At 34.5% G+C, this 26,216-nt stretch overlaps 1 protein-coding gene across 1 annotated transcript in view; it reads left to right on the top strand.

Moving 5' to 3' along the window:
- plcb1 (phospholipase C beta 1) overlaps positions 1-26,216 on the top strand; it is a 366,687-nt gene that overhangs the window by 216,742 nt on the left and 123,729 nt on the right. The window contains exons 4-7 of the mRNA XM_088933143.1: positions 6,567-6,707; positions 14,595-14,674; positions 18,940-18,993; positions 20,459-20,534. Coding sequence (XP_088789269.1) covers positions 6,567-6,707; positions 14,595-14,674; positions 18,940-18,993; positions 20,459-20,534 — 351 coding nt within the window. The remainder of the gene's footprint in view (positions 1-6,566; positions 6,708-14,594; positions 14,675-18,939; positions 18,994-20,458; positions 20,535-26,216) is intronic.

Below are 26,216 nucleotides of genomic sequence, written 5' to 3'. Positions count from 1 at the left end.
GATACTGATGTGCAAGAGAGGTGGAAAGGCTGTTTCCTTAAGCCAGCAGTATAAAATATTTTATTCTCAGTGAGATGCTGCCATTTCATAGTGGGTTTCTAACACTGTGTATAGTTCCATCCACACAGTGCCTTTACTTCCATTTCTAATCTCTTTATCCAGTACAGAGGATTTGGAGCCTATCCCAGTAAGCAACGGACACAAGGCAGAATACACCCTGGACATAGCGCCAGTCCATCACAGGACAGACAGACACAAACACACACAGACCAGGGCCAGGTTTCCCATAAACTAATTAACTTACCAGTATGTTTTGGAGTGCGAGAGGGAGTCATATCACACATATGGAGAAAAACCATGTAACCCAGAGAGAACATGTAAACCCCACACACACAGGATGGCAGGAATTGAACCTAGGACCCCAGTGCTGCAAGATAGCAATGCTAACCACTTTGCCACCATTATAAATGGATGGATATCTTAGTTATCTTTCTAGTTCACAGGTTTGCATGCATAATTTAATTTTGAAAGCCACTGAGACATCAGGTACTACTGTTGTATTTATGAAAAAGAAACAAAACAAAAAACATACTAACAACTGTGCCATCCTACTCCTTAGCTAATACATTTTATTATTCATAAACAGTTAACATTGTTAGCAAAATATTTTGAATTATATTTAACCCTATTTTTTCTTTAGTTTTGTATTTAACTTATTATATGATAGTCAGACTTAATGTATATTTGAACAATGAAAATATATTTTTACAAGATTTTACATTAAGCACTTAAAATTAATATGGTTAATAATAGTAAACTGTAACATGCTGTAACAAGATCGGTTAAACAGCGAAGAAAATGCTTTCAGAGAAAATGTTTCAGGTGTGAAGAACATAGATCTCCAATGCAATTTCAACCAAACCTGTTCCCACACACCCTGCCCCCACTACCATTAGAATATACACAAAGCACTCAAATCTTTCGAGCTAATGATCAGGTGACCCGAGAGAGAGCGAGAGAAACACCAAGGGGTGCGGAACCAGGGAACTATTTACATGGAAAACGGGCGATCTCCCCAGACTGTCCGCCCGTTTCACTGTTACCTGGATACCTCTTTATTTAGAACTCACTAACACTGATTTTTAGTTTAGAAGGATTCAAGTAGGGTTTTAGATGAAAGGCAGCGACCTTAATCAAGCCCAAATCACAATTGAACCCATTCAGAGCCTACATTACATTTTAGCGTTTCATTCTGAGCAGAAGACCCTCACACCTGAAGAAGGGGGAGGTGTTTTTCGCTGGAAATCTCGCCTGCTTCTACTTTACAACCGGAGTGCTGGCTGTGACGAATTAAACCGGTATTACAGGTTTCAATCACAGACCATGTGACATGGGAGTCAGGAAACTAACACCGCGCCACCGGATTTGATAACGCTATAAAAACGCTATAAAATAATGTGACTTGGCACAGAACAAGTTTACAGCACAGTACAAAAATGCTGACCATGACTTTAGAAGCATAAATTGCCTTACACTCAATTTAAACACAAGCTGTCTTTAGCCCTCTAAGCTGGTTCATACACAAATGTAGAGATCCAGGCTCAGAACACACAGCTTCATTAGCGAATACATATGCAGGACAACTAGAGAAGACGTTTTACAGAGGATGGATTTTTAGAAACATCCCATCAGTGACATCACTGAAGTCAACTCCTAGGTACTGTAACTGTCGTGTGGATAGTTTCACAAGAATCAGACAAAGGTTTAAGCATCGCTTGTTCTAGATAAAACTGCAAAAAAAAAAACAACCACCCATAATGTACTTCTTTGCGGCTCTGTTTGCCCAAATCATATATTCACAACGTGAAATCTAGAACATAATATTACGTAACCAAAATCCGCAATATGGAAACAGAACCTGTGTAATTGTTGATAGATGATGTACTCGTAACATTTTTTCAAGACGAACTACAACATTTAAAAAATGACTTGTATGTACTTGATATCTCTAATCAATCCACGGGTCCCAGCACGAAACGAAACTAAAACGCATACCGTTTCGCGCTTCTTATTAGTTGCTCAAAAGTAATTTGACCGTATGAAATGCATAATATAAACCTAGAAACATATACGTGAGTAGTACTTAAGCACTGTAGTATCTGTGTTAAGACATCAGGATGTCTTCTATCTTCTTCAGGATGAATAAAGTGGGCCTATTTATCTATCAATCATATTTAAATAACTAGTGTTCTGTACCGTGGTACCCCTAAAAGTACCACACTTGTACCATACAACAGTAGTACCTGATGTCTCAGTGGCTTTCAAAATTAAATTATGCAATAAATAACCACATGTAAGACTCTGATGCTTAAAATGTTTAGGGAGAAAGTGGAATACTGGTGTGTATTTTTTCTTTAAACTACCAATACCAGCCATATACAGTCTGTAACGTAGGGATTTCTATACGTCTTTATTTAGTGTTTACATTAGTGACAAAGGCTAAACGTTTAGCTTCAGTAACGTGTACATATCTCCCCTTTTTATAAAACGACATGGTTGAAAACTGTTCCAGAGCCACTGTTGTTTCATCAGTGAAAAGTACATCATGAAATGCCTCTCCCTGTTCAATCCACTGGAAAAAAGAAAAGGAGCATAAAGCTTCTGATGGTCATAAACGATATTCATTTAGGAGCAGCATCAGAGGTATGTTTTTAACTGCACTGCATTGGAGAGAATACCATAGTGTGTTTTTTTTTACTCCCTGGCGGAAACTGGCTTCCAGAAGAATCAGTATGGCTCAGAGATTAAATAAAACTTCACTCGCACCAAACAAATGTATATTTCTAAATATCACAACATGATCGAATTTAAGTCATTTTAATAACAATGAATAGTCACCTATGCGTTACAATATAAACATTTATATTGATTTAAATCGCGTTTAAATCACCTTTATTTAAAACCCATAAATAAAGCTGATACTGTTTAGACTTCCAATTATTTAAAACTGTATTAAAGCAGCACGATACACAATGCAACGTAAATCGCTATCTTTGTCTTCTGTGTAATAATGTTCACCTCTCTGTCCAGCAAATTTACAGGTTAAAAACAATACTGTTAGGCTGGGAAAACGATTTTTCTCCCCCCCCCCTCAAAAACCCAGTAAGTACAGTACTTACTAGTTAAAGGCTAGGCTCCCGACTACGGCGAAAGGAACCCTTCTTTCATTAGAATACAATGAACATATTTTAGCCCTGAATGAATAAATAGCAAACATGGTTTACATAAAAGACATTTTTCCAAGAAAGTTTAGCCTTTGTCACTAATAAAACCACTAAATAAAGACATAAATATAAAAATCTTAAGATTTTTAAAATGCATGACTTTGCTAAAATTTATTTGAAAATAAAAACAATTACAACCGCCAGGGGAGAGAGAGAACAGGGGAGGGATGTTGGTTTTGCATAAGGGGCGGGGCTATGGAAATTAGGTCTGTTTGGGAATGTGTAGTTACATGTTCTGGCTGTTTGTGAATTATCGTTGTTGAGTATGGAGTGTTGAGGTATTGATTTTGTGTAATGCTTTATGTTGAAAATTGAGGTGGATTTTGTTTATGATAAACAGGATAAACTGGGATGGGAGGAAGGTTTGGTTTTGCATAAGGGGCGGGATTATGATAATTGGAGGACTTTGCGAGAGTAAAATGGTTTGATATATTTGATTTTGTATTGTGGTTGTTATCTATGTTTTTGGTTGGTATTATGTTTATATGGTTGTTTTTGTTGGTTGGTTGTTATTATGGTTATTAATAATACGATCTATAGTTGAAATCTGAGCCTAAATAAAAAGAAAAAGCAAGTGATTAGGTTTATGAGCAATCTAATTACTTATTCGTTTAAAACGCTATATAAAATAAAGTTTATTATTAATTTGCTGCACAGAGCGGTGAATATTATTATGCATAAGACAAAGATAACGATCCTGATCAGTTTAGAAATCTGTGTACGCTGTAAGGTTTTTACTTCTTAAACTTTTAAAATACACGTTTTGAATAGAAAGAAATCCTCTTCCTGTTACAGTATGTATAGCAAACTAGCACGTCTTTTTTCTCCAATCAGAGGGGTGTCAGATGGTGTCAGCCAATCACCATTCTGCGTTGGGTAGCAACGGGTGACTGTTCTCAGGCGGAAGATGTAAACAGCTTAATGTTCGTGTTAAATAATTTTTTAAAATTCAATTAAACGGGCACAGTTAAGACATTAAATATACATATACATACTGTATACAGTACAGTTTGCATACGGTAATATGTTACGCGATTAAAAAATAAATAAATAAAACTGGAAGGTTCAGCACCAGCTGGATTCGAGCACACACCCTGCCCGTTGGCAGGCACGCACCTAGACCAGTCGGCTACAGTCAGCTCGCATGAGCAGGCAGGCGAAACAGCCCTACACAGCCCTGCCGCAGTACACGGATATAATCATACCGTTATTAAATTCTTGAGATACGCGATTCCATATTATATTCCCTTTTAATCAAATTCTAAAAGTATGCTTGTTGACTCCGGTATCACGTTAGTTAAAGACTTCGAAGCTTACAATGTTTAGGGAGAAATGGAATACCGGTGTGTATTTTTCCTTGTGATATTTTAAGCTCTAGTTGAATGATAGGTGTCGCATTTTAAATCATTTTCGTAGTTAGAAATTATGAAACGCCCTGTTAAAAGCAAGGAAGTTTTTATGCCCGTTGAAGTAAAACAAAATGCCTGACAAAGTATGGCTTGGACAGATTCCAAGTGCTTGTACAAATGTGCTAAAGAAATTATACTTTGAGTATACAGCTTGTCCAAAGTCATCCATTATTAATACTATTAGTAATATCTTCGGTAAAGGCTTTGATGCATAAATATTTCTGATAAAGGTAGGTTGTGTACTTTTGTCCAACTGAGCAATCTTGCTTTCATAAAATATACCCAACATTTTAATGACTGAAGATTAACATGCTGTAATACACTGTTCAAAATTAAAGGCTCAAATGCTGTACATGAGAGGTTAAGCTCCCCCTGGCGGTTTTACAAGGTGACGCCGGATAGTTTCCGGCAGAGCGTCAAATGACGCGCGATTAACCACGTCACACTGCGTGACACTGCGTGATGCCGCGACACGCCCACCGGGGTATGCCGCAAAATAACGCACGCATTTTGAATGGCTGCATCTGTATGTACATTTTCTTTTCATGAAATAAGTGTATTGGCAAACATTTTTGTTAGCGGGTTTAAGGGGGATCACTTTATTGAGAATATCCTTCATGTGTTTTTTAATGTTCCTGAAGGCTTGACATGACAATAAAAAGACAATGAAATAAGCACATTGTATCATCTAACCTGATTTTTTCTCTGTCGAGAAACTGCCCACCTAATTCATTAACTGAATAATTGGCAATCTGCCCAAATTTTGTCCACAAGGAAAACCAAGCCTCCGATGTCTTTTCCTTTCATTTTCTGTCTTGCTTCTTTGTGTTATCCTACTGGGTTTAAGTAAACTCAGGCTCTGACTGGAATGAATTACTGCCATTGCCATCAGGAAGGCTGTATAAAAAAATCCTATTCATTTTACCCGAAAAAAACATCAATGTCTGATTGGAATAGACATAATTATCATAACAATTTTATCTAAATACAATATTCTTATTCTTTTTTCTAGTTTCGTCATTGTTTAGTCAAATGTTTCTGTTACAAAACAGTTCATGTACTGTAACTAAAGAAAGTGTTGAACTTGTCCACTGTTTTATTTATGAACAGATATTGCTATTGCAACTGTTCAAAGTTTAAGGTTAAAGTACATTACCCATATATTGACATGTTTCAAAATGTAATGTGGTTGCATCACATGTGTAAATGAAGGTTGATTGTTTATCCTACTTTTAGGTAAAAGCAGGTTAGTTTAACCCCCTAAATGTTTTATATATCAGTACAACAGTCTCAGACAGAAGGTTAAATTTACATGTAAAGCAAAGATTCTCAACCCCAGTCCCCTGTGTCATCTGGTTTTTGTTAAAACTGTTGCAAAGTGACCCCTAGAGTTTAAATTCTTACTCACAAAACTCTTTTCAACATTTTCTATACCTCATTTTTGCTTTCTGAAGTATTCTGTTCTGTGAAGAAATTTGGCATTCTTCTCTCCTCAACTTAATTATAAAGAGGTCGCTGCCTTCTTTTGTCACATTATGTTTCTTTTTTGAATGTTTTACATTTAATGCATCTTTAGGGTTGATATTAATTGTTAACCCCATCCAACTAAATAACTCATTTGGAATGAAAATAAATGAGTTCCAGAACCAGGGTTTAGTACCACCAAAAAGGTATCTTTTCTGAAGGTCAGGAAAAAGGTATATGCATTCAAGTCTTTTCCCATTTGATGTCTGGCTTTTAATAAGAGGCTCCCACTACTGTGGCTACAATCTAGAACATGACCAAAGATTTTCAAAAGCCGATGAATTTACCTGCTTCTGTTGTTGATGCTAAAGAGTACTAATCTTGTACTGTACCTTTATTTTATTTATAGGATGCCAAACTACGAGAGCTGCTGGATGTGGGGAATATGGGAGGGCGGCTGGAGAACAAAATGCTGACTGTGGTGTGTGGCCCTGATATGGTTAATATTACCTACCTGAACTTCATGTCATTTCAAGAAGAAGTTGCAAAGGTATTTTCATTTTGTTTTTGTCAACGTTTCTGGAGATAAACATATTAAACATTAAACATAATGTGCAATGGATATTTAATGAGAATTCTAAAAAAAATATCAAAAAGAACAGCAAAATCCCAGTGGCCCAGTGGAATTCACAGTAGAAAAAGAATGAACTGACTACCCTGCGGATCAGTCTGAAGCTGATCTGGCTACTTCAAAGTCTGAAGACCTGAAAAAATCAATACATTAAATACTGGGTGTACACAAGTGTGCCTAATAGCTATAAACAGTAATGGCTACTCTAAAGATGGCATATTAAAATATATGTTTTTAAAAAATCAATATCATAAAAATGTTATATTCAAAGAAGTGCAGTATTTTCTTTCATATCATGAAATGGACAGAAACAATCTCAGGGTACTGTAAATTTTCATTTTAAAGGGGCTAATTTTCTGTAATGACATCTCATTGAATAAAAGCAAGCTATATCTTTTTTTGTGTGGTTAACAGCTGAGTGAGTCTAAAATGTAATCTGGCTACTTGTTGTTGAAGCTCAAAGTTTGGGTCTTAACTACCTGGTCGGACACCCACAGCCCTTGTCTCAGACAACAACAATTCTTTATATAAAGTGTTGTGAGAATGGGAGTGTTTCACATTCTCCTAAATTAATTTTTAATTTCCCAAATTCTATCCAATTGTTACCCTATGTCTTTGCTACTGGGTTTGAAGTATACCTCTGAGTTGACCCTATCAGTACAATATTTTATATTTGGTTCAAATCATATTTTAATCTCCTTTGTTCTAGGGGATTTGTGACTCCTGTAGTAGTGACTGGATCAATTTAATTTTTTTAAATGTTTGTACAGTTACTGTGAACTGCATCTTCCTGGTGCTTGAACCAACAAATCCTGTTGCTCTTCTATGAACTCGTTCTAAGGCAGTGGTTCTCAAACTTTTTGGAGCAAGTACCACTCCTGATCAAACCAGTGTGTGTGTGAGTGTGTGTGTGCGCACACACTCACACACACATATAATACATATTATAATAATAAACTTTATTTGATAAAGCACCTTTAAAGGTGGCTTCTTAAAGCCCTTTACAGAAAAAAACAGGAACAACAACAAATAAAAATAAACAATAAAAAAGCACCATCTCAGTGAGAGGTTAGCCCGTTTAGTTGAGCAAAGCAGATGTGAATTCATTTTTTGAGCCTTGATACAATTCACGACAGAGTCTAACAGATTTTAAATCGTCAGGCATTTTCTTGACGGCAAAGGTCTCACGGTGAATGTTGCAATGCGTCCATTCATTTCTGCAGCAACCTCTCTAATTCGTGCAGCTACACCGCTGTGTCGGCTTGTCATCGCATTAGCACCGTCTGTACAAACTCCGACGCATTTTACCCAGTCAATGCCATTCTCTTCGATAAATTCATTCAGAAGCTGAAATATGTGAACAGAAAGTCCTCATGGGACGTACCCTCAAACTCGTATTGTATCTAACATAAACGAGCGAATTGGCCAAATCGACTACAGACTCATCTAATTGCAGTGAAAAGCATCTGCTCATCTTAACGTGCTCTACCAGCGTACTTTTGATATCATCTGCCATTTCAATAATTCTATATGAGTGACTGTCTTTTCAGAGGGGGCAGCAGGTCGAGCTGTTTAGCAGCTTTTTCTCCACACATAATACGTGTCAGCTCTTTTGCCAACGGTAAATAAGGTTCATCAAAAATAGTGTGGGGCTTACCTGCTTTAGCAATCTGCAAGCTTGCATTTTTCCCCGTTTCAGGAGTCTGTCTCAGAAGTTAAAAGAAGTTTTTATTTCATGCGCATGGGAGCGAAACAGAGACGCTAGGTGTATTTTCTCAAATTAACCTAATATTAAATATTAACAGTTCTTAAATATTTTTCTGTTATCTATCACGCTTTCCTGTGCTCACAAGATTACCAGCGTTCCTAGCACGCATTTCTATGCATTTCTGTGTTTACAACATTGGCACTGTTCCAAAATCACGCACATTCTCCTACCTCTCTATTTGCTGGAGATAAGTTTTTTTAAATACAATTGGTCACTTACGTTCCTAGCATGCATTCCTATAGAATGGAATAGAATTACATTGTAGCTCTGTGTCCACTCAAGTGTTAGCGCGCACTGTATTGTAGTACATAGGCTGCGTATTCGACACGTCTTAAAATAGACAATATGAAAACGATTTTTCAGTGCACACAATAAAGTTCCAGGGTCATATGGCATACCAGCTGGCGGCGCTCCGCGTACCACTCCTGGTAAGCGTACCAGTTTAAGAACCACTGTTCTAAGGTTATAATATCCTTTTGGGTTTACAGTATATTGACAAAAGTGTAAGAGTCTGTTCAAAATGAGTCTACTAAACTATTGTAAAGCTTTATATAGAGTATATAATAGCACAATTCTATTAAATCTCTTAAAATTTCAGAATTTTTGCTATATACCCAAGCATTCTGTTTGCTTTTTACTTTTTTCCCTACATGGTTGTGATGTGAAGAGGCAAATACATAAACACCCATATTCCTTTCACTGGTTGTTTCCTGCATTTCAGAACTACTTACAGTATGTGATAAATATAGTGCTTGTTTCTACCCTGCTTGGATCAATTCACACTTGTTAGCATTACATCATATTTGGTACTGTAGGTTTTTGTCTTAGTCCTTTCAGTGCATAATCTTCAGTTACCTAACCCCCTCACACCAATTATCCCTGCATTATCTCTTCTTTTTCTTTGCAGTCAGCCCTTTTAACCAATTGTGTTAAAATTTGCTTTGCTGGTCAGATTCAGAAAGTTGGATTCTGAAAAGTTTGAGGGATGCTAATCGAATGTGATGACCCTCAGATGCACAGACAGACGTTATATAGCAAATTAATTAACACAAGTGTCAGAAAGCACTTTCTCTAAAACTAAGGAAATAACTTATAGACAGCACTTTCTCTTAGACTAAGGAAATTTCTTAGCTTAGAAAATTGTAGCTGTTACTGATAAGAATGCAAACAGTTTTTTTGTGAGCCACAAGGGTATTACACACTAACTTTAGTATAATCTGTCCTACATCAGTAGAAGCCTACTCAAACTTCAGCCTATTCAAGCTGCGATATAGGCCTTTAACCTTTGTGTCAATTGCTGAAGACCCTCAATATAGCATCAAATTTCCTGTCTAGTGGAGGCACACCAAACTCAGAGAGGCATTTTCACCTGATAAGTTGGATTTGTTTTGTGAGTTTAATTTGTGAGGACGGATACCACTATACTCTAAATGTCCACTCATTACCCGCTTTACTTTTTGATCAAGGATTAGGATGTCCCACTATCTATGACCTATGGTGATGTTTTGATTGGCTGCACATTTAACTATACTGTATAACCTCCCTCTGGTAGCCCTCCTTCCAGCTTTCTTGCTGAAGATCAGGAGAGGGAGTGATAGTCCTGCCCATTGGTCTTAGAGGGTCTTGAAGTGAGAACATAGAACAGCTCCCAAACTGAGTGAATTTCTTGTCATACAGTAGGTTTGCAGCACAATTCAGTACCTGAATCATGTGATGCTTGTTTATTGGCCATAGGCTAGTTTTCCTTTAGCTGCTCACAAAATAATTATGCTTAAGGACACATTTAAAAAAAAGGTCAATATATTCTGTAATTTGAAATTGTATTTAGGTTTTGTGACATATGTCAGTGTGAGCTTTGCAAAAAACAAATCTTTAATTACCCAAATGTATATTTTTATAACATTTATGATTTACTTCTCAGTCCTCTCATCAGTCACATTATAGATCTATACAGTATATAGATGTTAATAATATGTTAAATAATTTCTGGAAGTCAATTGTGTATATATGTACTGAACTGTAAAGTCTTGTAGTTGTATTTAAACTTTGATTTCTTTCAAAGCAATATGTTACAGAGCACATTATGTTTGAAATAATAACTTGTATGAGATGTCTGTCATTAGTGTACTATAGCAAGATCACCATTTGCCCCTGTGAGCAATGGGAAGCTGTTTTCCATGGCAGCCAATAGCAGATATTCTATATATAGAAAATCTCTGTCCCTGGGGTTTCTATTGGCATGCACAGTCTTGTAATATATTCTATACTACCATCATTTAAACACAAGAAAATGATCATAAGTACGATCTAGAGCACTCTGTCCCAGTCCTGGACTCGAAGCACCCATGTGTTTTCTGATTTTCATTTAAACTAAGCTCTTAACTAATTAAGCTAATTGAAGCAATTGATTTATTTCTAACAGTTCTATTCATTGAGGATATGGTCTCACAGATACTCTCCTTTATGTGTGTCATCTCCTAGCAATATAATGAGCAGAACTCTGTTACTCTATTTAAATTATTGCTGCATTATAGCTTTCTAAAGAACTCTTATTAAAAATTAATAGTATGCAGACACAGGTTGAAATGACAATGTATCAAAAACTCCCACAATTAGTGTTTTTTTTTTCTAACTGCTGAAGTCTAATTGTTATTCAGGATTTGTTGTAAAGTTAATACCACATATTAATTCAATTCAGTGTTTTAGATTCTGACAGTAAGTTTAAAAGTATACTTCAAACAGAAAACTGAAATTAATTAGTCTGAAATTAAGACCTTGTCTGGACAGAAATAAAACAGAACAAAGTGGTTCCCCCAGAATCAAGATTAGATATTAATCTAGAATGTACACTGAGGTTTTTGACTTCCCTACACAAAATGTTGACACATATCATATTTTCTCTTAGATTTAAAAGGAGGCTACATACTGTACAGTTTAAAAATAAATTTGTGCTTCTGCATGGTTCATAAGTATAGGCCTGGGAATCAGTCTGAAATTAACCCATGAGTTGTTCCAGATATAAAATAGAATTAATCTGTATTTGTTTTGAGAAAACACATGCACTATCTTGTCATGGAAGATCAGCTGGGTCGAAATTGATTAGGTGGGAGTTATTAAGATGCATAAGCTTTGAAATTTTTTAAGCTTACCTTAATTTTCCTATATTTTGGAATGTAAGCATAATAGGGTCCAAAGCACTGCATGAAGTTCCAGAAACCATATGACTTTATTTCCAGAAACCATATACTGTAACTTTTGACACCAGGAGTTGTCAACAAACAGGTAGCTTGTTAAATATACCCTAAATGTACAAATTCACTAAATTCCATGTCATATTTCTAAATATTAGTATGTCAATAAAGCTCTAAAAACTGTATATGGAATGTGGGGATTTAGATATGTTACATAGTTCTCTTTAGTTAGATGACACTTTCTCTACCAATTAATCTGATTACCTTATTCATCATAAGTGGAGTGTAGCCTGCTTAATGGACAAGTTAATGTCATTTAAATGAGTTTTGTAAATGTCTACAATAGTTTTTGAACTGCTCAATTTTAATTGTGTGCAACAGATTATGGTAAACCAGTCATTTTCATTATCAAAACCATTGACAAACAGAAGTATAAAAATGTTAATATCTTAGTAGCAGTTTCTTAAAAAGCTATCATGATTCATTGGTGAGACAGAAAGAAGACTGCCACACCATATCAGGGAACACGTCAGAGGTGTGAGGATCAAAGATCCAAACCGATAGTTGCCATTTCAATTCTGACACAATGTTTCTGAACACATTGTCTGCGCCCTAACGCAGGGCTTTTGGAACTCCAATTGCAGAAAGACATCCAAAACCCCCAAAAATATCCTTAAACTTGGATCACACCTTCCTCCTTCTTTCAACAACAGACTCATCTCCTTCTAAATCCTCTCCACTCATCTACAGATTCCGGCTTCCCCCAACTCTCCTTTTCTTCCCTTTCAATTGATTTATGCACATTTCCCCCTAGTCCCCACCCCTTTTTATGTGCTCTGTTTTTTGTTCTCCTGTGCCTTATATATTTGCTGCTTTCTCTCTCTTCCTCATACTTGAAGAAGGCTCCACAGCTGAAACAAAAGTGTTTTTTTCTTTTTTTACCTTTCAGCTCGTAATGAACTTTACCCATTCCTTTGCAGCCTCTGCATGCTGATGCAGCTCCCTACTCAAATGTTTTCAATTGTAATCCATTGTAAATGGATTAATATTTGTTACAGTAAACTTTACTTTATATAGAGTTTTAAAAACTAACTTCTCAAAGTGCTTAATTGTCTTTACTCAGTGGGAAACAATTTTCACTGAATAAGCCTGCTTATTAGTTTGAATTTGGAATAATTAGATGTTAGTTTATCAAGTTTACAAATTTGACAGTGACTGGGATGCTTCAGTCAGCTTCTAAACAAAAACTTGGCAGTGCTCAGTTAATTGTATTTTACTGCTGGGAACTCCCAGCCAGTCAGTATAGGAACCGATGGGCTAATGAACCCATGATCACACCTGAGCAGAAATTGTTACAGTTATAAAAATATCCTTCTATCCATTTTCTAACCACTTTGTTCAGTCCATAGTGGGGCATGTTACAAGAAAAGATGATACAATTATACTGTATGCTGATGATGTTGCTCACAAAATAACAATGGATGAATAACAATCTCTCCCAGTTTAAGGCAGCTTCTAATTAATTTCTGTTTTCCTTTCCTCATAAAGTTAGTAATAATGATGAAATGTGATGGATAGTTATTGTACATTCTGCAGAGGAAAAAGCTAATTCCTCTAATAGTTTGTTTACAGTGTCTTTCATGTCAAATTCAAGTAAAGAGTGAGCACACAAGTATATTGTTGTTCAAATGAGATTTTGTCATGTATTAAATGTACAATAAGTAGAATAGCAATATAATGATAAAAAAAAATATGTGGATTTTGCCCAACTTGATCATTTGAGAGTTACTAACTGGTTCAAGACATTAATTGAAGGATTCATGAGAGTCAGCAATCACATTCTGGCTTACAAGTTCTGTTTTCCATGCTGTAATGTACTGAATATTTATATATTTTATACAGAGAAACAATCCACCGAGAAGCTACAGTAGTTTTGAATTTGTGCCCAGATGTTTCACTATATTAAATGATTTTGCTGATTGTGCCTTCGAACTAATTATTTTTCATTTCTTCATTTGTTCTTACATGGAGTTTTCCTTGGATTTATTTACATTGTTCTCATTATACAGTAGGTGCATGGAGTTAAATAAGTATATAAACATACAATTATATAATTATTTATCTGCCACATTGGTTCTTCCAGGACCATGATTAGGTTCCATTGTTCCAGAATATGCCTATTTAGATATCTAGTCATACTCTCTACTACAGATACAGCATTCCTGAAAAATTATTGTAGTTCTTCTGAACAACCATCATGAAAAAAACTATAAAATGCTTACATGGTTGTGCAGTGAAAGTGTTACTATTTTGTCTGGAAGCACAGTACATTAACATATAGAGGAGGTGACTTAGGCAGTTATTTTTTATTGGGGGCACAACAGCAGTGTCACACCAAGGAATTGAATCTTAGTCTCTATTGTATTCATGCTACCGCCTACCACATTCATAATACCATGCAATGAATGCAATGCAATAAATATCGATGGTGATTTATTTTCAGAAAAAAAGTGACAGTTTTTGCTACAAATAGCCTGGTTTAAACACATTACTAATACAATTAAGCGCAAACGTAACATTAAAAAAACTTCACTCACTTGGGCCCAATGTTCCACTTTAATGTTAACTACTCAAAGTGGTAAAAATAGATATCTGATGTCAGAATGAATGGCAGGCAATGAATAACCCAAGAGAAGTACAGGTGTCATGGAGTAATAACATTACCCAGGTATCCTTGGCTGTTTTCCACATCTGTACTTTTTTGGAAGCTGTTCAACATGTTAAAAGCTTCACTGTTGTTAGATTGTAGATTAAACAAAACTTTTTTTTTCTCACATCTTAATTCAGGAATGGGCTGATGAGCTGTTTGCACTGGCATCAAACTTGCTGACACAGAACATGTCCAGAGAATCCTGCCTGGAAAAAGCGTAAGTGCTGTAAATAGAACTTGAATGTACTGTAACAGAAGCTTTTGTACTTTGAGCAGCACTATGTACTGCAGCAGCAGTCAGTAGTAGTTCTTAATTAAATCTGAACAGATTACCACAGCATTCATTATCCATATGTCTATTCAGGTATCTGGTTATTCTTGAAGCACCTAATTGTAAACCTGGCATCACTGAAATTTTAGTATTGTCATTTTCTGGACATAAACCTATCAAAAGTTTCTATGATTGTGCAGAGAACTTCTACTACAATAGAAATATCGTTGGCTTAGGGAGTTATTTTTTCTCAGGTGCATGTGTGCATAACACTACTAGTGAGCTGTTTACTACTTTCTTTTACCAGGATTGTCTGACATCTTTAGGAAAATGACAATGTGTTGCTGCATAAGGTGCTTCAATTTATATGCAATAGCGATTCATACCTTTCACCTTGGGCAAGCATCTAATAGTATAAAGCAAGAGGTGGCAGACATTGTTGATATCAATTAAGTGTCATTGTCAAAATCATAATCAAAATACAGTATATAGCATCTATCTGCATTTCCCACTCCACCACTGCCATGACTGACTGTAAACACCGTTAACGTTTGGTGTGTATAAGTATAGTGTACTTCACCACACCATTCTTCCCACTCAAGAGAGGAGAGTGAGGCCTTTTAATAATGAATATTATACATTTGATTGAGGCAGTAAAGCATTTAATTGATTTCCATTGAACAAAACAAATTAAATACGATAATAAACGTTGAGAATATTGGAGGAAATGCAATTGCTTTTAAACTACTCGTATGGAAGGCGGTAGATCTTTAAATGCAGACTTCAGCAAATGATTGATGTAGCATACCAGACACATCTGCTGGATACAAAGTACTGGAATAAATAAGTTCCCCTTTCTTAGCAGAGCATTTCTGTTGTAGTGATATGCATTGGAAGAGACATATCTAAATAAAAGAAAGGAGAACAATGAGAATTTTGTCACATATTGCTTGTCTCTGTGGCTTTGATCTCCTTTAAAAAGTTACATTACATGATAAAGGTGTCCATGAAAAAGTTCATAGACCTGGCAGCCAACTTACAAAAATATGTGCCCAGACTTCCATATCTTTTCTTTTTTAATACCATTTATTGTTTTTTGTTTTTTCAAAATTTCTATTTTTAGTGCTTAATTTCAAATGTGGAAAAAATATTCACAGATGTGTCCTAAAATGTAACATTTGCCTATGCAAATGTCCTATTGGTGATATTATTATAATAAATATCCCAATATATATATATATATGTGATGTAAATATGTCATATAAGTTACTGTCATACATGATCTTGTTGATCAGAAGACTTGCAAACTAAAAATATTTTCTTTAACTTACAAAAGGTAGCTTTCCTATAATCTATAATGAGACTGAGAATCCAGTGTATAACTCTTAAATTTGCTATGTTTTCTGCAATACCATTAAATTCAGTGGCATTGTTATTAAACCTGAGAGTACTAGATGAGGCAGTCATTGTAGGTCAATTAAATTTTATTGTTTTGACTGTGCTCTGAGCAGACAACAAATTTAGGAGGTTGAGTGAATAATCTGCATTAATTATTTTTGAACAGCCACTTAAATTAAAGTACTGACCGAATGAACTTGTTGCATCTTCCGGTTTATTCCCTTCTAATAAAGGGAAATAACTGTGTTTAATGATTTTTTACCATTATTATATTTAGCAGTGAGACAAAACCAAATGTATTGAAGATGTTCTGAAGAAGTCTAAAGAAATTAGAGAAACATTTCATTTTTTTTATTTAAAAGTATCTGAAATATACTGATGTAAATGATAAAAAAGGTTTAAAGAATTTAAAAGAACTGTATTACAAAGATATGACAGCAAATTACAGATACGTTATACAGATTGCAAGCAAATTCATAGAAATTACAAATAAAAATCCAGATCACCATATCATCTTTTCAGCAATGATATACAACACACAGATGTAAAACATTTTAGATGTAGTATAATGTATGACCTCTCTGAGCATTAACGCAATTTTGGAAGTGTTCATGCATGAACCCGATCAGCCTCTGGAGAGAACATAGCTGTGTCACTCTTTCTGTGCAGAAATGCCTGTTGGCCAATGGTTTCCATATCATGTTCTATTATTATCCTAGCCCTATGTGATCTTGTGTAGTCCTGTGGGAAACATTTTCAGATTGGCTTACAAGAATGTAAAAACTGTTCGTTCAAGGCCTTTATCGGTGTATTGATGAACAGTAAAATTGCCCTAAATAAAGTAACAAAATCATTTTTTTGTATTACAAGATTGTACCCCAAGTTACTACTGTACACTTGCACTGCCTAATTGGTTGGTTTGATTAACACAACATTAAGCATAAATCTCAACAAAACATTTCCACACATGTTGTCTTCCCCTGTCAAGTGCAAAAAGGCAAAAGACAAAACATTGCACAGTTCTCTATGCCATCACATCAAATGATCTCAGGTCTACAAAAGACCGTTCAATCAAATTTGAATGAACAATATAACAAAATGTAAAGGGCTTTCATGCTTAACATATTAATATTTGCAGTTAACATGCCTGAGGAAATAATCTTGACCATTAGGTCATTGCTGACAAAACCCATCTTACTTGCCAAACACGAACTAAGGAGGCTGTGAAGATAGGGTGGAGGAAGGAGTACAAAAAATGTGTGCAAAAAAGTGCTCAACAGCCAAAAAATGTGCAAAAGAGTGAAGTACAAGAGTACAATTCTACTTTCTCCTGAACTTTTGTTTAACTACTCAGCTTGTTGTTGTGTCAGCTTTCAACATGTTAGCCTAAACAGCCTCCAAACAGGCTGATTATTTTCATGCAGACACTGAGCTACAGCCATTCTGCAGATGCTCTGGTTAGTTCATCCTAGAGGTTCTAGTGTTCTGGTCACTACAGTCTGAAACAGTTAAACAAATGGATTAGGCAGATGTGATGGTCAGTCTCAGGACGATGTATTGGTATGAAGACTCGTTGCCTTCCAGAATGTAGCCTGTCAGTTTCCAGGTTTCCATGAGGTGATCTGCAAAACATATCTTGCCCAGTGGGCAATTTATGGTATTTAACAGCTAGGTGAGCTTTAGTCATGCTGATAACAACCATGTGATCTTTATTAGAGGAACAAACAATGCTATTATCTTTTGCTTTCTGTGTGTTAATTAAAATAATTCATTTTTGAATGATTATTCTTACAGATTCTCACTCACCTAATTTTACTAAATACTGAACACCTGATATTTTTATGAAATGATGCTTAGGATTTTGTCATGTCATTGGACATTATTACAATATTACTAATATTAAACAATCGATATACCTGTCGCCATTTAAAATGTCAATACACTATTGTATCTATGTTTTAATTTTTTCATTGTATATCAGCATATTTTGATGTAACAAATGAAATAATGAAATGATCAATTTTACTGAAAACTAAAGATACTGTATAACAAATCTTAGGATGTTTTTCTTAAGATATTGCAATAAAACTTAAATGAATAACAAATTATCCCCAAGGACTCTGTATGCCATTTTTAGGTATCTTTCAGTGACTTTGAAATTAATAGAAATCTGAGAAATCCTCAGGAAAAGTGTGGATTAATTTCTATTGATCTACAGTTTATCTATTTATCTAAAATATCTGGATATCTTATTTTATCTAAAATAATTTAACACAGTTTTAAAAATATCTGAAAATGCATTTGATGTATTTTATTAAGTAGGTTTGCATACAGTATAATCATAATATTAATATATCTCTAAAACATCTCAAGATATACTACAATTAAATGCTCTATGGTATCATGAGATTGAGATAATTATTTAGGAATGATTAAGGAAATAATTCAAAACTGTTAATGTAAAGGAAACGGTGGCTCCTGATTTCAAAGTATCTTTAATTAATGATTGAAACCCTCAAATTGTGTTAAAATCAGTTTGTGTCTTAAAATACTTTGAGACATATTCTGTTTAGTTTATCTCTCATTTTTTGACCTCCAATACAGGTACCTAACATGCTATATAATGTATACAGGTATACAGTATAGTCAATATATAAGAAGTACATGTGTGCTCATGAGTGATAAGCAACATACTGTATTAAGAGCCTATGAAAAAAAAACATAAAGATTTTAAGTTATAAGTTTCTGTCATTTATTCAATTACATTCAGGAAAACTGAATTTTGAAATAACATTTTTTTTTTCTTTTAACAGATATTCACGACTTAAACTTCAGCTAACCCCAGAGGGACGTATTCCCGTAAAGAAGTAAGTTGTGCTCTGCATGCTTGAAAAGATATTTGCTTTTGTGAGTTGATGCAATAAAGATGATTCAGCTTCATTTTATGTTTATATTAGAGAAAATGTATTTGTAACTCTTGATGCTTTTTGATGTTGTAATTGGGAGAGGAAATGATAAATCTAGCCAACCACATAATCAAACTTCTTAATGTAAACAGCAGTGTGTTACAGTAAGCGGCAATTATTATTTGTATTACCTGGAGCTGTTTTAGTGCAAAAATAAAAATGTGTAGAGGAGAAAAAATGTGAGCTGAGTGGAATTAATCTGAACTTGGTTTGATTTCCTCAAATAAATATATAAATCTGTATTGTGGACAATAGTTGGGTTATACAGATATGCAATCTTTAGCAACAAAATATTTTATACACATGCTTCAGATTTCTGTGGTGAAAACAGTGATAAACTTTTTAAGTGGTCAAATTCAATTTGAACTTCTTTTAAGTGTTTAAAATGTAATGGTTGAATTTATGTTTTACTTTGTCCTAAACATTTGGCCATTTTTAAACAGCAGTCTACTATTTTTGCCTTGATCTATTCAAAATATCATAAAAAACAGGTGCATTGTCCTTACAACATATTAGACACTTAATTAATTCTTTTTATACCTGCTTTCAACTTGGATTCCAGGATCCTGATTTATTTATGCTGACAGCTGTGTTATACTTGATTTATACTAATAGAATATTTAATTGTAGTTTTTGACATTGCTCACAATTGCCCTACTTTCTCAAGATAAAGATGTTTTGTTGATTTACTTTGAGGTTTATGTGTTAAACAAAGGAGATTGAATAAATAAAAAACTGCCTTGTGGGAAAACAAAAACAATGCAAATGTTGTTTCAATAATAATGTTTACCCTGCTGCCCCTGTTTATCAAGTCATTGACCTCATATGATGTATTCCACCATAAAACTAGTAAACTGGCATGGTGTTTTGTTATAGTGAAATAAGACATTGTAAACAGTATTGTCACATGCTTAGTACTTAGTTCATTTACTTCTACATACCAACTATTTGTGTCACATATAGTTACTTTGAAGACATACGTAATTGTAAATTATCACAGTCTTAATAGTTTACTAACGTATTTAAATTACTTTGACACTGTATAAAATGATGAATTATGCTGTCATATTCTTAATTTATTCATCCTCAGTTACTGAGTTCTTCATAACATACAGTTAACTGTGCAAACAAATGTTCATAAATTGCATTGAATACCATAAAAAGTGGGGTGGGAATTTAAAAACGGTAATTACAGGGGCAAATATAACTCAAAACCTTTATTTTGAATTGTTCAACTTATTTGGAGAAATTAAGCTAGTTTTTTATCAGGGTCTTTTTGGCCCAGCATGTATTTAGTAACAGTGAATTATGAAGATTGAATGACAGATTGGTAGGATTATTAACAGGGCTTACTCCTTTTCTACAGCATCTTTCGGATGTTTTCTGCGGATAGAAAGCGTGTTGAAACTGCACTGGAGTCCTGCAGCCTTCCTTCTGGCAGGGTAATGATCCATTTCCTTTACTGTATTGTTGCTATGTTTTCTTTTGAACTTTTAAATGTCCTGATTTTTCAACAAAGTTCCAATGACCTTCAGTGTAATATGTATCTCATCTAATTTCAGTACGATTGATTATTTCTTATGAGCAAGATAATGGTCATGCTGGCCATGTACTGTACATTTCAGGGTGCCTTGCACAGTTTTTACATTTTGTTCCTTTAAAGCTTATAGTCATCACACTATGAAGTAGCAATCAATTCTCGTTACATTCACAGCCTACTCTATGCATTCAAAACAAAATAAAAAGAAAGAAGTATGAAGATATTTTATATAAATAAAAATGGAGAAGCCATTACAGAAGGTGCACAGAATTACTTTAACGAGTCACAAAATAAGTTAAGTGGCCTCTGTCTCTGTGCAATAATAGGTTTTCGTATGATCTTAGAATAAGTAAATAAAAGTTTCAAGCAAAGATTCAGCTTTGGATACTAAGGAGATTCATCTTAAAGAAAATACAGATAAAAGTCTTAAAGAAAATATTAAAGATAATATCCCCTTGAGAAAGGGGAACTTGATTATTAAGAAATGGAAGCTATAAGTGCTTAGATCAGTTTGTCCTTCCTAACTGGGCAGCTGGGCAAGAAGGAAACTGGATAGGGCTTTCACTGTGAGACCAGTGGTGCCTTGGCAGAGAAATCGGTACAGTTCAGTGGCTGAGATGGGAGAAAATGTCCATGAGTTAAAGCTGGTCAATATGTTAGAGTGGCAAGTGGCAAGAAGAAAGTATTACTGAGAAAACATCACATCCTGCTTGGAATTTGCAAGAAAGAATTTACGTGCATATATGTGGAAAAATTTGTTTTATGGTATAAAACCAATAAACTTATATCCCGGTATCCGAACCTAATTTGTTCCTGAAAATCTGTTGGGAAGGCGGGAGATCGTGAACCAAAAATAAAAATTCCATTATTTCTTATGGGGAAAATTCCACCCCATTCCAAGCCGAAGACAAGTTCACTCAAAAACCACCTTAAACATATAATACCATATAGACTATTATAGCAAGCTTAGTGAACAACGTAGTTCTACTCAAATAAGACAACTACTGTATAAGTGTAAAATAATTAATAATATCATATTTACACTTCATTCTTTCGTAATAGATCTCTATCCAAGCGATCGGCTGGAATGATGTGCATACTGTTGTTGACTATTACGCTAAACAATCTTTATCTCTTCCTAAAGACCCCATAATGAACAGCAACTCCAAACAACTAAAAAAAAAAACACTTTGAAAATGAGAGCACAAGCTTTCGTTGTGATTGTAAACAAAGCACTGCTGCCTCACTGCGTTCTTAACCACAATGCCTTGAACACGCACAGAAACAAGCAGCTGTTGGGTGGCCAAAGTTGGTCACTTTCAAACTTCAAAATTCAGATTAGTGAAATGTTGTTCTTATAACGAATTACACAGTACAAATTCATGTCCTTATACCAGGGTATGAATGTATATTATGTCAAGTGAAAACAACACAAGACATAGCTCAGTTATCACTATCCTTAATGTCAAGAATGGTGATGGCAGTGTTAAGCTGCTTCTCACCAGCAGTTATTAAGCTTGGCAAGATTGATGGGAAAAACGGATGCAGTCTGCTAATGCTGTACCTAAAGCAGGTTTATTCACAAACTTGCACTGTAGATAATATGTAGCACAAGGCCTTTCTTGAACTAAATTAATTAAAGATCATTTCTAATTATATACACTATAAATTATGTCAATATGTACTCTGTAATATGGATTAATGCAAATGTGTATTTTACTATATTTACAGTATAGATGTAAAATGCATTCACAGACATTTCATTTGGATTTCCAGGATCATTTCATGTAAAATTCTTCAAGGAAAATAAATTGTCATTTGAAAAACAGCAAATCTATTTAGACATCACAATTCCTTCTCTCGGTTATAATTTCATATCACAAATTGCTTTTGTGTGTGTTGGTTATTTATTTTTACTCCTACGTAATTTAAAGTCCAGTGAGTGGCTTTTCTTTTACAGAAGCAACGATTCATTGTCTGGACCAGGAATGTCAAATTCATTTGTTATGACAGCCAGATTTGATTTAAATCTACTTTAAAAAGGCCATACATATTGTGAATTATCAAAATACTAGACAAAACCATCTCATATTATTATTTGTAATGTTTTGCATTGTTGGTGTTTATTTTATAACTATGTACTGTATCCCCTTTTAAAATGCAAATAGTATTCATTGCATCTTCACTAGATGCCAAATTAGAAAAAGCTTACTAATTACCCTGTGAATATGTTACAATTTTAGCATTATTAACCGTAATTATTTAGAATATAACAATTGTGAATATTGAACAATATGTACAAAATGTAAAGGTATGTTCTTCTGAAAATAATCTAGTCAGGACTTCTTGTTCTACAACTGGCAAAAAAGATTTTCCATTCTAGACACCCACTATCTCTGTGTGAACACTTGATTTATGAATATTTGCTACAATTAAGCATTTTTTTTTCATTTTCCAAAATAATTTTCACTACAACAAAGGCACTTCCCTTGATATTTATCATTAAATGGCCTCCTTATTTTTAACATCATGTCAACAAAACATATTACCAATGCTTCAGGTGTTAAACTTCATGTACAGCATTTGAGCTGTCACCAGAAAACATCCGGTTTCAAATCCTGATCACTGCTGAGGGACAATCTTTATTCAAATAAGAATTTAAGTTGTATACTCTTTAGACTTTTAAATTTAAACTGTGTATTACAGCATGTTAATCATTATACATTACAAAGTTGGTATATTTTATGAAAGCAAGATTGCTCAGTTAGACAAAAGTACACAACCTACTATCTTTATCATGAATATTTTAATTATGCAGAATTTTTTTATACATCAAAGTCTTTAACGAAGATATTACTAATAGTATTAATAATTAATGACCGTGGACAAGCTGTAAGCTCAAAGTATTACCCTGGTCCACATTCTTTTTAACCGTCATTGTAAACGAAAATACTTTATTTTTTCATTGACAAAAAGTAACACCTCAGCATTTCGTTGATCCGATCACGCATTCGTTTCCAATCATACAAAGTAAGTCTTGAGAATCTCCGATTCACCATGCCTTTCACATGCTCATGAAAGATATTAATTTAGGAACATAAACATATTACACTATGTAAACTGTAATGTATATGGCTGGTCTTAGTATTTTAAAGAAAACATACACACCAGTATTCCATTTCTCCCTAAACATTTTAAGCATCAAAGTCTTACATGTGGTTATTTCGAAAGGTTTTAACGTGCTCCTTCTGACCATATTACTGTACGTTTATATACTTTGTGAAAAATTGATCGTTTTAACCTTTCCTGCAAATACGCTCGTTATCGGATTAAACAAAAGCATACTTTTAGAATTAATAGGGAATATAATATGGATTCGCGTATCTAAATAAATTAATAACGGTATAACTATATTTCTATATTGATATGTGTATTGCTGTTTCAGTGCGTGTCACATGACTTGTCTTGGTGGCGTGACAGCTTAAGTGATTGATTTATAAGCGTGAGGTTGGGTGTTCAAATCCAGAAATCGCTATGAGTTTTCTTTTAACAAATAAACATTTCTTTGAAAAACTAAAATAGCAAATATTATGGACACTACAGTATATTGACATTTTTTATATTTCTAAATATCACAACGTGATATGTTCGTACTATAGGTTCACAGCAGTACCGCAGGTTGTAGGGCGCAAATCCACGTGAGCCCGAACGAAACCCCTACATTAATGTTGTGCATTCGCCTGGTGCTGCACGGTTTTCATCTCTCTCTGCGGGAGTGCTGGCTGTGCCGAATTAAACCGGTTTCACAGGTATTTTCAAAGTAGAATAGGGCAAGTCTTCTAGTGAAAGACACTCCATCTTCCCCCACAGACACATATTTTCTTAGAAAAACAGATTCACAGCACGAAGCTGTGTCAGTCTTCTGTGTAAAATAAATCGGTTTGAACACCATGGGCGCTTTTTTAATAAGCTGCTGAGTAAAGAATAGGAATTTTCCTGCTGTCAGCAGTATTGTGTATATAGTTTTATGTACAGGCTGCGAAAAGTTTCACAAGTAGAAGTCTTTAAAATTACGCTGGGCAAACGATCAAAATAAATCAAATAAATCAAAAATGAGATATAATGATGTGATCCTACTTAGACATTGCACAACTTTAAAAGCTATAAAAAAAGGTTTCGATAGTTAATATCCACTTTTTATGTGCGAAAAACTGGTGATTTTTGTTCCTCATGATCAGCTTAGAATCTCTGTCTACACTGTAAGGTTTTTACTTCTTACTTAAACGTTTAAAAAACACGAATTTAATAAAAACAACACGTTTCGAATAGATAAAATCATATTCTGTTGTCTTCCTGGTATGTAGAACAGATCAGCAGGTCTTTTTTTCCCAGAGGCTCTGAAAACAGCATGCCACCCACTGCGCTGTGTCAGAGGGGGAGGTAGCACCGGGAGGGAGGAAGCGCGAGCTCAGTATTGCACAATGGCTGTAAAGCACCAATTACGTCTGCGTTCATAACTTAGTGTTTAAAATTAAACAACGTAAATCATTTTCTTTGACTTCTAAGTCCCTTAATTATCATTAAGCACAGGTTTCTTTTTGGTACCATTGTTAGACAAAGCAGGAACTTATTGTACTTTCTAATTACATTACACGTGGAAAGATTACAGATTACAGGTTTTAATCGTCTTTAATTTTGTTATAAATTTTAGAAAAGTTTCATCTATGCATACACCACAAAACTATTCTCGATTGTATTTCTGAATGCTATGTATAAACAAAAACTTGCAGCTTACTCAACGATTCTAAGATGATCACAAGGAAGTGTATTGCATGTCTAATGGTCTAACCCCATTTTGATTAAAATCGCAAACGCGTGTTTAATTAAATGCCTTTATTGATTCACAATCTGACAACGCAATGTAAATCATTAGCTTTGCATTCTAAGTCCCTTAATTCACTTTTAGCATAGCTTTCTCACTATTTAGATTTATTTTTCATACCATCGTTAAACAAAGCAGGAACGTATACTACTTCCTCATGGGATCAAATGTGGAAAGATTAGAGTAATCGTTTTTATTTTTTAAATAAATTTTAGAAAAGTGTCATTTATACAAAAATTTTACATTTAATACCACTCGATAGTTATATTAATAGAGATAAGCTCTCTATTAAAACTCAGATCTGTGATCTGTGATCTGTGATGTGGTTAAATGTGAATTGTGGTGCTCTAGCAAGCTAGCTGGCTGTGCCGAAAAATAAAAACCGGTTTAACAACTCTTAAGCATACTGTAGTTTTTGTTAGACCATTAGATATGCAATACACTTCCTCGTGATCATCTTAGAATCTTTGAGTAAGCTGCAAGTTTTTTTAAATTTTTAATTATACATTTTAAATACTTTAATTTTGAAAACACAACACACATTCCATACAGATACAGTACAATCACAATTTACTGTCTTCCCATGGTGTAAAATGAATTAGCAGGTAATTGAGATAACAATGCAATGCCCACACTGGGGTAAAGTTAGCTTGAAGTTCGAAAATGATTTCGACACGCCTGTAGCTTTTTCACGAAACCTCC

The sequence above is a fragment of the Atractosteus spatula genome, chromosome 2, assembly GCF_055471065.1.
Source record: "Atractosteus spatula isolate fAtrSpa1 chromosome 2, fAtrSpa1.hap1, whole genome shotgun sequence".
In the NCBI taxonomy this organism is placed as follows: Eukaryota; Metazoa; Chordata; class Actinopteri; order Semionotiformes; family Lepisosteidae; genus Atractosteus; species Atractosteus spatula.
Note: the sequence above shows the minus strand (reverse complement) of the source record. Positions and strands in the feature narration are given on the sequence as shown.